The 16,518-nt window shown below is 37.8% G+C and overlaps 1 protein-coding gene across 1 annotated transcript in view; it reads left to right on the top strand.

Moving 5' to 3' along the window:
• Nucleotides 1-16,518, top strand: part of SAMSN1 (SAM domain, SH3 domain and nuclear localization signals 1) — an 84,437-nt gene that overhangs the window by 29,460 nt on the left and 38,459 nt on the right. Inside the window, exons 2-3 of the mRNA XM_006866442.1 lie at nucleotides 6,222-6,293; nucleotides 15,183-15,332. Coding sequence (XP_006866504.1) covers nucleotides 6,222-6,293; nucleotides 15,183-15,332 — 222 coding nt within the window. The remainder of the gene's footprint in view (nucleotides 1-6,221; nucleotides 6,294-15,182; nucleotides 15,333-16,518) is intronic.

Below are 16,518 nucleotides of genomic sequence, written 5' to 3'. Positions count from 1 at the left end.
GCAGCTGGTATTAGCTCCTGTCTCAATGTTGAGATATTATGGGGTATGATTGTAGCTTGGCTGTATGATCACGATTGCTGTTTCTTCTTGGGTAACATATGGAGAAAAATCTCCCACCCCCAGGAAAAAAGTGTGATCAAAAGGACCAAAACCAGAAGCAATATAAAAGTAGAGACAAAAACCACCACTCCAAAACAAAAATAAAACCGTAGCTGTCTGACCCATAGCAGGAGTAAAGGATCCTTCCCAGGTCAACTTTAGGGCTGGGTACCAGAGTAATACGTCATAAGCAGCTGACAAAGGATCAGTCCATGGAACCAATGGGGGATCCTCTAGTCTCTGTGCCATGGGAAAATGGTGGGCTCAATGCTGTACCCATTTGGGGGTGTGTGGCCAGACTGGGCAGAGAGGGCACAACATGGAAGAGGAGGAAAAATTGTGTAGAATCCCTCACTCCTCTTGTTTTCAAATGTCACTGTGTAGGTTTCACTGTGTCAGTCTGTCTGTGGCCCTGCCCTTTGAACACAGCCTGCATGGGAGTGCTCTACAGGCAGAGTCCTGAGTCCTGATTGATTCCAGAATCGCAGTATTTTCCTTTATACAGTGATTTTTCCACCAGTGGGTACAGGAAACTGATGTCCTGCACCTTATACTAGATCCAGAGCTCTGGAGCAGCTCTGTAAAAGCACCTTTTCTGGATGTTTGGCACCTCCCCCACAGAGCTTGTCCTACCTGGACACATCATCAGAAAAGACTAATTGCTAGAAAAAAAACATGCTTGATAAACTAGAGGGCCAACAAAAATGATAGCTCTCTTTAATGAGAGAGGCTGTCAGAATATCCACAAAAAACGATTCGAATATACCAATAGTCACAAAGATGGTATAGATCTGGAAAACACAGTGTTTTGTTTTAAGAAGTTATGAGTCAAAGCCAATTTCATGGCAACTAACAACATAATATGGAGATCATTCCATAGCATTATAAAAAATTGGATTTCAAGTTGTACAGCTTCATGCATTGTTTGAATTTATCATATATTTTCTCTCAGTCACTTTTTGATGAACGTTAGGATTTATAGACATTTGGTAATATACAAGTGCTACAATAAATGTTAATGGGTAAATCATTTCATATACAAGCATATCTCTAGTATAGACATCTAGAAATAGCATGTCTGGGCCAAAGAAATCTCTATGAAAATTTTTCTAGAAATTGAAAATCTTTCTCCACAGATCATGTTGTTTGACAAGTAAATCTCTAAACGCAAAAAGAAAAACAATATAGATTTGTAAAATAGTATAGCTAAATACTACCACTTTTCTGTCAGTTTGTCATACGGAAGTAGCGCTTATGTTGTTGAGATGCTGGAAGCTATGCCATCAGGGTTTTAAATACAGGTAGGGTGACCTATAGTGGACGGGTTTCAGTGGAGTTGTCCTTAAGCTAGGACAGCTTCCTAGATAGACAGACTAGGAAGAAGGAGAAGTAGACTACATCTAAATGTTTGGCCACTGAAAAATCTCATGAACAGTAGCAGAACATTGTCTGACATAATGCCTGAAGATGAGCCCTCAAATTGGAAGGCACTCAAATACGACTAGGGAAGAGCTTACTCCTCAAAGTAGAGTTGACCATGTCATGAATGGAGTAAAGGTTTTGAGAACTTCTTCAGCTGAAGAGGCACTACTCAAAATGAGGAAAAAGAGCTGCAAACATCCATTAATAATTGGAACAACGAAAGTACGAACTATGAAACTAGGCAAATTGGAAGTTGTCAAAAATGAAATGAAACACATAAAGATATATATCCTAGGCATTCATGAGCTGAAATAGACTGATATTGATCATTTTGATTTCAACAAGGATCACCACTGGACTGCGCACTATCAGGCCGGGCATTTCAAACCCACCAGTTGCTCTTTGGAAACCCTCTGCGGGGTCGCTATGATTTGGAATTGACTGAATAGCACTTAATAACAAGTCCCTTGAGAAGGACATCATGGTTGGTAAAGTGGAGGGTCAACAACAATTAGGAAGACCCCCCAATGAGATGGACTGACTATGGCAGCAGCAATAGGATTAAATGTAATAACCATTGTGAGGCTGGCTCAGGACGAGTCAGTGTTTTATTTTGTAGTGCACAGGGTTGTTATGAGTAGAAATTGACTCTACAGCACCTAACAACAACAACATAGCTAAATAAAATAAAATATGATCTAATACCAACATAAACAGCTATCTAAACAATAAATTGTATTCTTATTTAAGCTAATCTTTCCATTGATAGCTATTTGTTTACATAAGTTTTGTCTTGATATGAGATGTCAGAAATTAATAGTTGCCAAATCTAATCTTTGAACTACAAGGTCAGCAGTTCAAACCCACAAGCTGCTCCTCGGAAACCCTGTACAAGTCACTATGAGTTGAAATAGCTCCACAGTAACAGCAGTAACAAATCTAATCTAGGAGCACAGTGGTTCATATGATAAGCAGTGGACTATGAACCATAAGGTCTTCGGTTTAAGCCCACCAGCCACTCTGTGGGAGAAAGATGAGGCTATCTGTTTCCATAAAGATTTACAGACTCAGGAAACCTATGGAGCAGTTCTAGTCTGTCCTATGTTGTTGTTAAGTGCCATCGAGTAGATTCCAACCCATAGCGACCCTGTATAGGGTTTCCAAGGAGCAGCTGGTGAGCTTGAACCACTGACCTTGTAGTTCAAATGACTTTGTAGTCTGATGCATTAGCCCACAATGCCACACCCAGGACTCCATTCTGTCCTATAGTATATCCTATATGTCAGTGGGTTTGATTGTTTGTTTTGGTTATCTATAAAGCATGCTTTCCTTCCACATGATCCATTTTATCATTAGAAAGCTTAACAAAAGTGGTGGGGATGGTTGGTGATGGTTCCATGGAGTCGTCCTGACTCATAGCAACCCTACAAAGGTTTCCAAGGCTGTAAATCTTTACTGGCACAGAAAGACTCCTCTTTCTCCCTTAGAGAGGCTGGTGGAGTCAAACTACTGACCGTTATGCTAGCAGCTCAACATGTAATCCACTACATAGTGACCAGAATTTCTTTAAGAAAAATAGAAATTATGAATTTGCTAATTATTCAAACCTCATCTTACACATTAAGGAGCTCTGATAGCACGTTGTTGTTGTAGTGGTTATGAATCGGACTGTGAACCTCACAGTCAGCAGTTTGAAACTACCAGCTGTTCCAAGGTAGAAAGATGAAAACCCTATACAGGGTCTCTATGAGTCGGAACCAACTCCATGGCACATAACAACAACAACATATTACACATTAGCCCTTATTCATCATTAACTATGAAAAGGAACTCTGGTAGCGTAGTGGTTACAAATCGGGCTGGTATCCTCAGGGGCAGCAGTTTGAAACTACCAGCTGTTCTGTGGGAGAAAGATAAAACTTTCTGCTCCCGTAAAGATTTACATCCTAGGAAACCCTGTACAGGGTCACTATGAGTTGGAACCGACTCCACAGCACATAACAACAATACTTTATGAAACCATCTCAAATAGTCACTAACTTTTACACTAAAGAATATTGTAATTTTAAAAAATGTACTCTTAAGTAGTTAGCTTTTCTTTTTAATCATGCCTTAGCATGGATTTCAATTATGCTTCTCTGACTTAAAGCTGTTGATTGATTACTAATGAGATGACTGACAAAACCAAGTAATAGGCCTGTATCCTTAAACCTCTGTTCCTATATCCACCACTCTTTATTGATATAATAGGATATGAATTAATTTTAAAAGGTGGTTACTATTGATTACTTAATGGAAGAACATAGAGCAGAGAATTGCTGAAGTTAGCCTATTTCATGCCCTCCTGGGCAACTTGGCCCATTATCCAGTGGTGGAAATCAGGCCTTAACCCTTATGAATATTTAATAGGAAGGAGACAGTGTAGGTGTAAGATCAAAAATTGCCCCAGGCATAAGTTGTAGAAATATTTCAAGTATATAAAAGCATAAGAGATTTTGCTTTTGTTCATATTGTTTAGAAGCAGCAAAATGGTCCACTGGGTTCCCTTCTGTGATTTCTAAGCACAGTGGCCTGGAGAAATGCCTCCTAGGCAAATTGAAGAGATTAACGCTGTAGTTACCTAAACACTAAATGTTGTTGCTAAGTACTGTGGAGTCAGTTCCAACTCATAGTGGCCCTGCACAGGGTTTCCGAGGCTGTAAATCTTTACAGGAACAGAAAGTCTCATCTTTCTCCTGTAGAACAGGCTGGTAGTTTTGAACTGACGACCTTAAGGTTAGCAGCCCGACTTGTAACCACTACGCTACCAGAGATCCTAAATGAGGAAATGCTACCAGAGCACTAAAGCAGGCGACCATTTTCAAGTGTGGTTCTAAATTTCAGCCCCTTTCTTCTCCTTTCCAAACTGAAGGGCTTGTTCAGTTAGGGTGGCTAATCAGCACAAGGTGCTAATTGTGTTTAACACAGCCATCATCCTTGGGCTGTATCTTCTATCACACTGTCTATCAAGCTAACCCCTTGTCACAAGTCAGGATCTTTCTGTTTCAGCTTATTTAAAATGGAAACAAGGAGTTTTAAAGATAGCTGGTGGGAATCCGTGAACATAAGAGTGCGTGTAAAGACTGGGAGACTTTGAAGCTGACTTGAACTAAATTGGCTGTGATTTCTGAAACAAAAGAATACATTTTATAGATTACTATTATTAATTTTTCAGATCTCTAGGTTATTTTTCAGTACCCACAATTAATTTTATTTTATTTTTAATACAATAAGCTTAGAGTGAGATAAGTTTCTAAAGAATAAAACAGATTCTTGAGATTTATAGGTACACAAAGAACATGCTATCAGATATCTAGATCCTAAACAACGTATAAAATTGAATAGAGACTGAGGAAATACCAACTTTTTGATTCAATGACTCTAAATATACATTTTTAAATGTGTTTAGGAGAATCATTTACTTTGTAGCATGTCAGAATGTGTTTATAATTACCTGCTTTAAAAGATTTAATTTTATTCCCAACCCCAGAGCCTGCATACCTGAATGCTTGTTGTTCTTGTTAAGTGCCACAGTCAGTTCTGACTCATAGCAGTGCTATATAGTGTTTCCAAGGAGCAGCTGTTAGATTTGAACTGCTGACCTTGTGGTTCCAATTTCAAGTCCAGTGGTGATCCTACAGTGCCACACCAGGAGTACTTGAATGCTAATTTTAATTGTGGGTTAATGCACTGGACTGCAAAGTTGGTTTGATACACAAGGTTGGTGGCGCAAGCTCACCAGCTGCTTCTCAGAAACCCTATACAGGGTCTCTGTGGGTTGGAACTGACTTGATGGCACTTAACAACAACAACTACTACATGTATGCTCTCTTTTTCAGATCAGCAGCTTCAAAGTTTCAAGAATTAGCAATGGACATTTATTTATTTATCTTTAAGCTTCCCATTGACAGTATCTTTGTAAGAAAACTAAAAGCCCAAACCACTGACCTACTGTCATCACATCAATTCTGACGCAGTAACCCTACATAAAAACTGTAAATCTTTACAGGAGCAGACAGCCTTATCTTTCTCCTGCAGAATGACAGGTGGATTTGAACTGCTGACCTGGAACTGGTGACACTAAATAGGCATGTGTTGAGCATGTGTTCACTTTTATTTTTCCAAAAAAACTTTATATTTATGAAGCATAGAGGCAAAACTTCTCCCCATGCTTAGATTTTGCTGGTTGTTTTGTTGTTACTGTTTTGTTGATTGGTTAGTTGGTTGATTGGTTGGTTAATACTACATGCCATTCTCCCAGGAAAATAAATTAGTGGTCAACTCGTTTCAAGAAGGCTCAGTTTAGAATCCATAGGTTTTTCATTTGTCTTTTCCAATAGCAAATGCAACATTATAAACAAAAAACAATTTAACATACTTTCCAAGGTGCTTCATACTTTTACATTGAACATATGAAGACATTTTCTTGATTGTAAATATAATAAATTAATAATATTTGCACTTTAAATGCCTTTAGATATTTCAGACAGAAAAGCATCTTAAAGATCATAAGAGTATTTGTAAGAAAGTAGTGCTGATTAAGTTATGATCAACTTCATCAGTTAAGTTAGCATACAACTTTTATGTAACTATATTATCAGTTTTAACCATGAGTCACAAACTCTAACTTTGCATTTCTTTGCCTTTCTTTTTTTTTATAGCGCAGCAGCAGCTTTGGGAATTTTGATCGTTTTCGGAATAATTTCACATCAAAACCAGATGATTCAACTGAGGTAAGTATTTGACACTCTTTTTATGGATGTTATATGCAAAAATATGAAGCTAATATCACTTTTGCAAACTATAGTAAGAATGACCCTTATACTTTCAATAGTGGATCTTACATGTAGTTTTGTGATAAATGATTAAACAATTATTTAGTATCAAGTACCATGCTGGGCTGGAGTCCTGGTGTGACACTGTGGGCTAATGTGTCAGAATGCAAAGTCGTTTAAACAGCAAAGTCGGTGATTCAAGCTCACCAGCTGCTCCTTGTAAACCCTATACAGGGTTGCTATGGGTTGGAATCCACTCAATGATGCTTAGCAAGTGTGTTGGGCAAGGAGCTCTGGAGGTAGAACAGTTAAGCACTTGATTGCTAACTCACAGTTATTGTTATCAGGATTAATGGCGATTGTCACAACTGTAAATGTAGAAGAGATGTAACTAAAAGAGGGGAGGGGGAACAGTTAATATGTCATTTCAGGAACAGAGGACCCTGGGACCATCAAGAGGGAAGAGCATGAGAAGAGTTGAGGGATCCTTTCACTGAATTGTTGGCAATTCAAACTCAGCCAGCAGCTCTGTGGGAGAATGACCTACTGGTCTACCTCAGTAACGATTATAGCCACGAAAACCTTAATGGGAAGTTCTACTCTAATCATGTGGTGGTGTTGCTGTTGTTAAGTGCCGTCGAGTCCATTCCAACCTATAGCATCCCTATAGGGGTTTTCCAAGGAGCAGCTGGTGAGTTTGAACCACTGATCTTTCAGTTCAAATGACTTTAGAGTCTGACACATTAGCCCACACCACCACAACAGGACTCTTATGAGTCAAAATCAACTAGATGGTACCTAACAATAATACCATGCTGGTTAAGCTATTTTAGAAACCTAACAGATATTTAGAAAGGGACAACATGAATTTAAGAAAATGGTTCAAAGTGACACAAACAATCCCAACTTTTCCAAGCATTTCTACCAGGAAACAATATATACAACAACTTTTATGTAAGTTATGTTGTTATTATGTTGATTCAGGTTGGCTCCAACTAATGTTGTTGTTAGGTACCATTCAGTTGCTTCTGATTCACAGTAGCCATATGCACAACACAACAAAACACTGCCCTGTCCTGTGCTATCCTCACAGTTGTTGTTCCTTTTTAGCCCAGTGGGCTCTGACTCATTGCAACTCCATATAGGGTTTCCAGGAGCAGTTGGTGCTTTTGAACCATCTACATTGTGGTTAACAGTCTACTCCTCATCCTACTGCTAAGTGATTCACTGTAAACTTGTTAAAGAGAATACAAGAGAGTTATAGAACCTTTTAAGGAATGGAGACATTATTAATGACAATGCTGCCACTTACCTATTTGGAAATGTTCATCCTATGTTTGGCACAGTAATTAAATTTCCATCAGTAAACTGGTCTACTCTTGAAGTTACAGATAAGCTCATGAAATGACCACAGAATGCACATTGTGGTCAGGCCCAGAACCAACCACAGGGCCTGATCCTGTGTTTATGTATCAGAGGCAGACAGAAAGCAGCAAGTCCCCCTCACATGCAAAGGGAAGCATGCCTCAGGGTCGTCGCTGCCCTGTCAGGGGCTCTGAGCCTCAGTTACAGGGTCATCACTGTGTGTAGTCCAGCTAATGGAAGCTGTTTATTATGTCCTCTGGTTATTACAAGTAGATGGTAGTCTCAAAAAAACAAACAACTCAACTAAAATATAAACTGTTCAATTACTCTTTACATGTGAATTGAAATGTCTCACTGGTGATCATTACATATGTACTTACTTGCATACCAAGAACTCTTTAAATGTAGCTTAAGGAAATCTTCCCATAAATTAGGTTTACATAATAATAACAATACTAACGTTAATAACATCTATATTGTATTTACCACTTGCTATAAGACAGGAGTCCTGGTGTGGCACTGTGGGTTAATGTGCCAGACTGCAAAGCCGTTTGAACTACAAGGTCAGCGGTTCAAGCTCACCAGCTGCTCCTCAGAAACCCTACACAATGTTGCTATGGGTCAGAACTGACTCAACGACACTTAACAACAGCAACATAAGACAGAAACAATGCTAAACACTTTATCTAACTATAATGTGTTTGTTACTAATATTTACATTTAAAAGTTGAAGAAATATGCTTCATTCAGTAAAATTACCCCTAAATTGCAAAGTTACTTAATGACAAAGACAGAACTTAATTTTGATCTTATTCAATCTGTTATATTATCTTGTAAATTGTAGCCATGTGGAATAAGTGATGAAAGGTACAGAAACTATGAAATAGTACAGAAGTAATGAGACAATTGAAAGCATAATGTTTATCATTGAATCTGATTCAGGAAGTCTACAGACAATTCATTTTAGATCAATTATTTTAAATCTTAAGTATTTTTATAAAACTGATTTTTTGTTGTTATTTCTAATAAAGTCTTCAAGTACTTTTGGGATTTGGTCGCTATGAGTCAAAACTGACTCAACAGCACTTAACAAACAAAAAAGCTATAAATGGAGTTCTGATGTGGCGCTGTAGGATAAAGCACTGGACTACAAGGTAGGCTTCAACCTCAAGGTCAGAAGTTCAAATGCACCAGCGGTTCCTCAGAAGCCCTATACAGGGTCTCTATGAGTTGTAACCAACTCAAAAACACTTTACAACAAAATCTGTTATAGCTGTAAATATTTTTTATTTCAGTAATGGATATTCTTGACAAAAGAAATGTGGAAAGTGTAACCTGAAATTACTTTATAAATGTCACCATTAGTACAATTGTGTGTGTATGTGTCCCTTTTAATCCATCTACATTTTTATATAAGGAGTTATAATAGCATAGTGGTTAGGAGTCGGGCTGCTCCTCAAGGTCAACAGTTGGAAACTGTAAGCCATTTGGTGGTAGAAAAATGAAGCTCTCTGTACCCATAAAGATTTACAGCTTCAGAAATCCTATGCAGGGTCGCTATGAGTCAGATCTGGCTCTCACGGCACCACCAACACCACATCTTTACATACAGCATAACAAAATGTATGGCCTTTGAGTTCGTTCTGACTCATCCCAACTCTATATGATGTGGTAGAACTGTATAGAATATTTTCAAGGAAGAAACCCTGGTGTCACAGTGAGTTAAATATTGTTCTGTTAACACAAAGGTCAGAGTCCTGATGTGGAGCTGTGGGCTAATTCATCACATTGCAAAGTCGTTTGAACTGCAAAGTCGTTGGTTCAAGCTCACAAGCTGCTCCTTGGAAACCTTATACACGGTCATTATGGGTAAGAATCGATTCAACGGCACTTAACACTAACAATAACCCCAACGTCAAAGTTGAAACTCACCTAGAGTCATTTACTGTCTCAGAAACCCTAAGTAGCAGTTCTTCTCTGTCAGATAGCATCATTATTCCTCAGCATTGACTCAATGGTGCAGGATTTGGTTTTGGTTTTTAAATCTTTTCAGAAGCGACTGTCACATCTTTCTCCCTCAGAGGGGCTGGTAGGTTTGAACTGCCAACCTTGTGGTTAGCAGTCCAACAATTAACACACTGAATCATCAGGGCTCCTAAATATTTATATTGTTGTTGTTACTAAGTGCTCTATAGTCAGTTTCAAATCATAGCCACCCTGTGTTGGGTTTCCAAGGAACAGCTGATGAGTTTCAACTACTGACCTTGTGGTTCAACTGACCTTGCAGTCCACTACTTTATCCACAGTGCCACACCACTACTCCATTTATATTTATATACACATACTTATATATATTTTATATAGCTATATAATATTATCATACATATATATATATACATATAATATATCAATACTTTAGTATATATAATATAGAATGTATATAATGCATAATATATATAAGGAGCTCTGGTTACGAATCGGGCTGTGAACTGCAAGGTCAGCAGTTCAAAACTACCAGCTGCTCCGTAGGAGAAAGATGAGGCTTTTTGCTCTCATAAAGATTTACAATCTTGGAAACCCTGTACAGGGTCGCTATGGGTCGGAACTGACTCCACGCACATAACACATAACCATCACCACCATAATATATATAATGTATAATATAAGTATTATGACACAATTTATATATAGTGAGAGACATACAATTTTTTTTCCATTGTATAACCCACCCATTGCTGTCTAGATGAATTCCAGCTCATAAGGACCCTATAGGACAGAAGAGAATTGACCCATAGGGTTTCCAAGGATATGAATCTTTATGGAAGCACGCTTCCCCATCTTTCTCTTCTAGAATTACTGGTGGTTTAGAACACTAAGCTTTCAGTTAGCAGTTGTGCTTAAATATTGTACCACTAGGGCTCCTTTTCCATCCTATGTAAGCCTTAAACTCTTCATAACCATACATAGGTATAGTTCATAGTTATTTCATTTATTATTCTAAAATAACATATAAAACTGGGTCAGGCTTTTTGAGCTCCATTGGTTAATAAGCTCTGGACTGCTACCCACAAGGTCAGCAGTTCAAACTTACCAGTAGCTCCTCAAAAATCCTTTATAGGGTTACTATTAGTCAGAATTGACTCAACAACAACAGAATGATTTGTGACCAACTCTGTTTGAGTAGTTTGAATATTTTTCAGTAATCCAGAATTCATATATATTACAAAACTAGTTTTGGTAAACCTATTCAATGACGACATTCTCATAAGCCCTCAGGAATTACTGTGTGAATGACTGTACTGAATTCTAGAAGCCTGAAATCTAGACAGAGAGAAAGACATTAACAAAAAAAAAAATTTATACAAGCATCTGAATGAAAACGTGATTCAGGCTAAGAAAGAAGACTCCATCAAATTGCAATGATAGACAACTTTTAGAATTAAACATACTTTGGGATACTTTCTTTGAAGCGTCTGTAAAGAATGACAGAAAATGTTGAGATTAAACGTATTTGTAACTTACAATTTTTAAAGCATAGATAAATAGTAAGTTAGCACCGGCAGTAATAAAATAACATACTTTCCTATTTATTTTCATTAATAAAATAACAGAAAACAGATAAAGTTTAAGTAGAAAGAAGAGAAAAGTAAAAGGTTAACTCTCACATTTCAAAGTGCTTTCAAGTTATATTTTATTCAGGGCTCTTGAATTAAACAAAGAATCTTTGCCTTTATAACCTTGAATATAGAAATTAATAAAGTGCAATGAGGGCTTAAATTGGCTGTCCATTCATATTTATCATAGGCAATTTGTGTAAGATATAAAGCAAAACTTAATATTGATTAATAATGATATTCACTGTGTCTTTAAACCTGCCTATTAAAATAGTCAATTTCACTAAAAAGACGTTTCCCATCATTTTTTATATTCTGAGAACACCAATAACAAAAATGTGTTATGAAACTATTACAAACAATGGGTCATGCTATACTTGATGACCTTCAAGTGTTCTTTCATTGAAAGTTACAGACATTAAGGTTGTATAATTTCAACCATATCCTTAAAATAAGCTTTTAAAAATCACTGCAGAAATCTACATGTGAAAAAAAAATATTGAAGGCCAGTTATGTGCGTGGAAGGATTCTGTTGTTAGTTACCATTGATTCAGTTCTGACTCAGGGAGACTCCATATCTGCAGAATAGAACTGCTCCATGGAATTTTCAAGGTTGTGAGCTTTTGAAAGCAGATTACTAGGTCTGTCTTCCAAGGTCTCTCTGGGTGGGATTGAATTGCCAACCTTTTGGTTAGTGGTAGAGAACTTCCTTGTTTGTGCCATCCAAGGACTCCATAAGTATTCTAGAAACTCTGAATATATAAAATAGACAAAGTCCTCAGTATTATGGAGCATATATCATACTAGGAGATGCAGAAAACGATCAAACAAAAACAAAAAAAAATTATTGCTGAGTAATGTTAAGTGTCTTGTAGAAGAATAAATCAGGATAAACAAATATACAGAGTGTGTGGGCAAGCATGGGCTATTTAAAACTGGTTGATCAATTAGAAAACCTTTCTCTAATTACATGACATCTGAGTATAAACCAAGATGAATGAAGGAAAGTATTTACCATATCTAGGGGAACTTAAGGTCAGTGGTTTGAAACTACCAGCTGCTCTGCGGGAGAAAGATGAGGCTTTCTACTCCCGTAAGGATTTACACCCTCGGAAACCCTGTACAGGGTCGCTATGGGTCGGCTCCGACTCGAAGGCACTTAACAACAACAACAAGGGGAACTTATCTAATGATTTCGCAGGAAAAAAAGGACTGATGATCTTCTCCTGTATAGTTTGGGAGAGGGGGTTCTGGGGTGCCTGGAGTCGGTTCTGACTCTTAGAAACCCTGTACAGGGTTTCTGAAGCTGTAAATCTTTATGGGAGCAGAAAGCCTTATCTTTCCCCATGGAGTGGCTGGTAGTTTCAAACTGCTGACCTTGAGGTTAGCAGCCCGACTCGTAACCACTACACTAGAAAAACCTATGGAACAGTTCTACTCTATCACATATGGTTGCTATGACTTAGGCTAAATTTAATAGCACCAGCCACTCCTCGGACACCCTACACAAGGTCACTACGGGTGGGCACTTAACAACAACAACAGTATGGTGCTGTATGATAAGCAGTGAATTGCTAACTGCAAAATCGGCAGTTCATATCCACCAGCTACTCCTGCAAAATCTGATACAGGATCAGAACCAACTAGACAGCACTAAACAACAACAGTGATGGAAGCCAATGGTAATGTCAAGAACAAATGTTGGTAGGAATATGATTGAGAAACAGCAAGGGGAATAATGTGGCAAAACTATATTGCTATTGTTGTTAAGTGTTGTCCAGTTGGTTCTGATTTATAGTTATCTTAGCACAATAGAACAAAACACTGTCTGGTTCTACACCATCCTCACAGTTATTTTTATGTTTGAGCCCTTTGCTTCAGCTACTGTGTCAGCCCATCTTGTTGGGAATTTTCCTTTTACACGGACACTCTACTTTACCAAATAAAATGTCCTTCTCCAGAAACTGGTCCCTTCTGACAACATGTAAAAATACTTGAGACAAAGTCTTGCCATCCTGTCTTCTAAGGAGCATGCTGGTTATACTTCTGAGACAGATTTGTTTATTCTTCTGGTAGTCTATGGTACTTTCAACATTCTTGGCCAACACCATAATTCAAATGCATTTTTTTTTTTTTTTTTTTTGGTCTTCCTTAGTCATTGTCCAGCTTTCACATACATATGAGGCAAAACTATAGTACAGTGTTTTTCAAACTTTAATGGAAATCAGGATTACTTGGAGATGGTATTAAAACACAAACTGTCTGCAGTTGGAAGTAGCCTTGGTGGCTCAGAGTTTAAGTGTTTGGCTGCTACCCAAAAGTTAGCAGTTTGGCTGCTACCCAAAAGTTAGAACCCAACAGTTCTGTAGTAGTAAGATGTAGCAGTCTGCTTCTGTAAAGATTACAGCTTTTGAAATGTTTTAAGGCAGTTCTACTCTGTCCTACAGAGTCCTGGTGTGGCGTTGTGGGCTAATGCGTCAGACTGCAAAGTCATTTGAACTGCAAGGTTGGTGGTTCAAGCTCACCAGCCGCTCCTTGGAAACTCTATACAGGGTTACTATGGGTCAGCATCGACTTGATGGCACTTTACAACACAAAAACAACAAACTCTGTCCAACAGGGATGCTAGGAGTCAGAATTGACCCCATAGCAATGACTCTGGTTTGGGTTTTTGGTGTCTCCAGGCTATGCTGATAGAGCTGGTTTAGAGACACTACATTTTGAAAATCACTGCTATCAAGGGAGCGCTGAGAAGTTGTTAGAGGTGATGTGGAGAGAGCAGTTTAGTTCATATACCATAGATTGTCAACCATGGTGTGGCACTGTAGATAAGCACTGAACTGCAAATCCAAAGGTCAGCAGTTCAAACCCACTAGCTGCTCTCAGAAACCCAATACAGGATCACTATGAGTTACAATCAACTTAACGTCACACAACACTACCACCATAATCGCATGCAGTATAATAGATGTATGTTATTGTGGTTAAATTCTGACTCGTAGCAACACTGGATAGGGTTTCCAAGGAGCGGCTGCTGAGTTTGAACTGCTGACCTTGTTGTTCAAACTTACCCTGTGGTTCAGTGCTTTTCCTACAGCACCATACCAGGCCTCCATAGCATAATAAAATAGCATAATATACATAATGTGAAATAATTGGTTTAACATGCTACAGTGCCATATATAGGCGTTCTCCTGTGGTGCTCTGGGTTAATGCACTGGACTGCAGAGTCAGTTTGAACCCCAAGGTTGATGGTTCAAGCTCACCAGTTGCTCCTTGGAAACCCTATAGAGGGTTGACTTGATGGCACTTAACAACAACATATATCAATTATATTATATCACATTATATATATTATGCTGCGGAGATTTGCAGGCTATGAAACTTTCTGTTTTACTGTAACTTAGATGAGAAGTTATCAGTTTAACAAGACAGGAGTGGCACAAATAAAAAATGTGCTTAGTACTGTATGTGAATTACATACAATTTCTGCATTAATAGCTAAAACAAGTTCATGTTTACTGTTGCTCAAGAATGTGGGATAATTGCATGTTAAGATGAAAAAAACAAAAACAAAAACGCTTGCAGCATCTTGTGGATTTGATTAACTCCAAACATGACCATATCATTTCAACAAGAAGCAAAAAGGATATTTTAATACCCAGTCAGCATAGATTGATGCTACAGCCATCTCTAAAGCCTCCAATAAAATATTTTCCAACTATAAGGACATAACCTGGTACTTAATTTTATTTGACCAATTTAAGAAAACAGTATTAAGGTACAGAAAGTCCACAAATTTGGAATCTTTTTTCTAGTAATGTTTTAATTGCTTATTATTTTATCTTTTGTAAAAACTTATAATTAGGTGCGTGAAGGTGAACCCATAAGTGAAAATGGAGACCAAAATAAAGCATCAAATAATGAAGGAGGTCTGGGTAAAAAAATGAGAGCTATTTCCTGGACCATGAAGAAAAAAATGGGTAAAAAATACATAAAAGCCCTTTCTGAGGACAAGGTAAGTGTATTCTGTTAATCACTTATATTTTTCTATCAGAAATTTCTTAAAATATTCAATAGGTTCTTCTTCTAGATATAGAAATACTTTGTTTTCTGAGGTACTTAAACATTTATTTTGTTCCTTAACCATTATGCCAATACCTTTGGTTGGAAAAAGTATTATAACTTCCATTTTAACGGAAGAAATTGAAGCACAGAATAATCATAGTATGTGAAGATCGACATGCCACACAAATTGTAGCCTGTATCAATATGTCGTTCCTTTTCATTGCCAAGTACTTTTTCATTGAATGATTATATCACTTTTTGTTTATCCATTGAATCAGTTTTGCACATTTGGATCGGTTCTACTTTTTCACTATTGTAAATAAAGCTGCCTGTGAACATTTGTGTACAAGTTTTTGGGTTGATATATTTTTTATGGGTTTTTACTACTCCTCAATGTTTAATATTTTGTCACCACTCATCTGTTAGTCTGTAGTACTGTGGTGGCTTGCATGTGGCTGAGATGCTGGAAGTTATACCACTGGTATTTTCAATACCAACAGGGTCACCGGTAGTGGATAGGTTTCAGTGGAGCTTCCAGACTAAGACAGACTAGGAAGATGGAGAGGTGGCCCACTTAAGAATGATTAGCCACTGAAAACCCTCTGAATATCAGTAAAACCTCGTCTGATACAGTGCTGGAAGATGAGCCCTTCAGGTTGAAAGATACTGAAAATGTGAAATGGGAAGATCTGCCTTCTAAAGTAGAATTTACCTTAATGACAATGATGGATTAAAACTTTTGGAACCTTTATTTGCTGATGACCTTCATTTGCTAATGAGAAGAAGCAGCTGCAAACATGCATTAATAATCAGAACATGAATATACAAAGTATGACCCTAGGAAAACTGGAAGTTGTTAAAAATGAAATGGAACACAAAAAGATCTGTATCCTAGGCATCAGTGAGCTGAAATGGACTGGTATTTGGCCATTTTGAATAAGACAATCGTATGTTTTACTATGTCCTGAATAACAAATTGAAGTGGAAAGGTATTGCATTCACTGTTAAAAAAATCTCTCTGAAGTACAATGCTGCCTGTGATAGGATAGTATTCCTATGCCTACAGGGTACCCCCTCTTTGATCTATGGTGTCCTGATGTGGCACTGGACTGTTAACCAGAAGGTTGGCAGTTCAT

The sequence above is a fragment of the Chrysochloris asiatica genome, unplaced genomic scaffold (genome assembly GCF_000296735.1).
Source record: "Chrysochloris asiatica unplaced genomic scaffold, ChrAsi1.0 scaffold00091, whole genome shotgun sequence".
In the NCBI taxonomy this organism is placed as follows: domain Eukaryota; kingdom Metazoa; phylum Chordata; class Mammalia; order Afrosoricida; family Chrysochloridae; genus Chrysochloris; species Chrysochloris asiatica.
This window is presented reverse-complemented; position numbering and strand designations above follow the sequence as displayed.